At 39.8% G+C, this 817-nt stretch overlaps 1 protein-coding gene across 1 annotated transcript in view; it reads left to right on the top strand.

Moving 5' to 3' along the window:
* The window catches only part of LOC106884096 (neuronal acetylcholine receptor subunit alpha-7), a 58406-nt gene that overhangs the window by 52414 nt on the left and 5175 nt on the right, over positions 1–817 (top strand). Inside the window, exon 9 of the mRNA XM_052975291.1 lies at positions 255–522. Coding sequence (XP_052831251.1) covers positions 255–522 — 268 coding nt within the window. The remainder of the gene's footprint in view (positions 1–254; positions 523–817) is intronic.

The raw sequence follows: 817 nt of genomic DNA, 5'->3' as shown, positions 1-817 counted from the left end.
ATAGGCTACCAAACAGACTGTGTTTTTGGCACAACTCTTTTTTACTACTAAAGTAACCGGTTAATTCTCGTAATGCAACACTTTGTAATTTTGGTTCAAATTGAAAGTGTGAAACTATTCACTTTCTAATGAAACCTGGTCGTTGTAGAGCAGTGTCTTTCAAATATAACTAAAACTGGTAGCACACACACACAATATAATTCTAACTGTATTATTAACACTTCAATGATTTTCGTTTTATTTTGTTTTATCAGCCGAGGTGTGAGAAATCCTCCAACACTTGATATTAACGTATATTTGAAAAGCTCTGGGGAAGTAACTTACATTCCACCAGTCACTCATTCAGCAGTGTGTGCATTTGATATGTCCAAATTCCCTTTTGACATCCAGACATGTAAACTTTCATATGGATCCTGGGTGTACGACGCTTCCATAATGAATCTCACCTCGAAATTTCGTCCTATCATCGAGGATGGTTACGTACCTAATGAGAAATGGGAAATTGTCAGCGCAACGTCCGAAGTAAGGAAACACATCGATTATTATTATTATTATCATCATCATCATCATCAGAATCGATGGCACTCACGATAATATGCTTAACAGAATCTCGTCCGTTCTTATATTCAGAGTTCGAGGTCGACTTTGCTTTTCATCCCTTTCAGTGGTAAGTAGCTTGCTTACCAACCACATGGTTCCGGGTTCAGTCCCACTGCGTGGCACCTTGGGCGAGTGTCTTCTGCTATAGCCTCGGGCCGACCAAAGCCTTGTGAGTGGATTTGGTAGACGGAAACTGGAAGAAGCCTGTCGTATATAT

This window comes from Octopus bimaculoides, chromosome 21 (assembly GCF_001194135.2).
Source record: "Octopus bimaculoides isolate UCB-OBI-ISO-001 chromosome 21, ASM119413v2, whole genome shotgun sequence".
NCBI classification, from domain to species: Eukaryota; Metazoa; Mollusca; class Cephalopoda; order Octopoda; family Octopodidae; genus Octopus; species Octopus bimaculoides.
The sequence above is the reverse complement of the archived record's forward strand: the minus strand, read 5'-3'. Positions and strand labels throughout refer to the sequence as shown.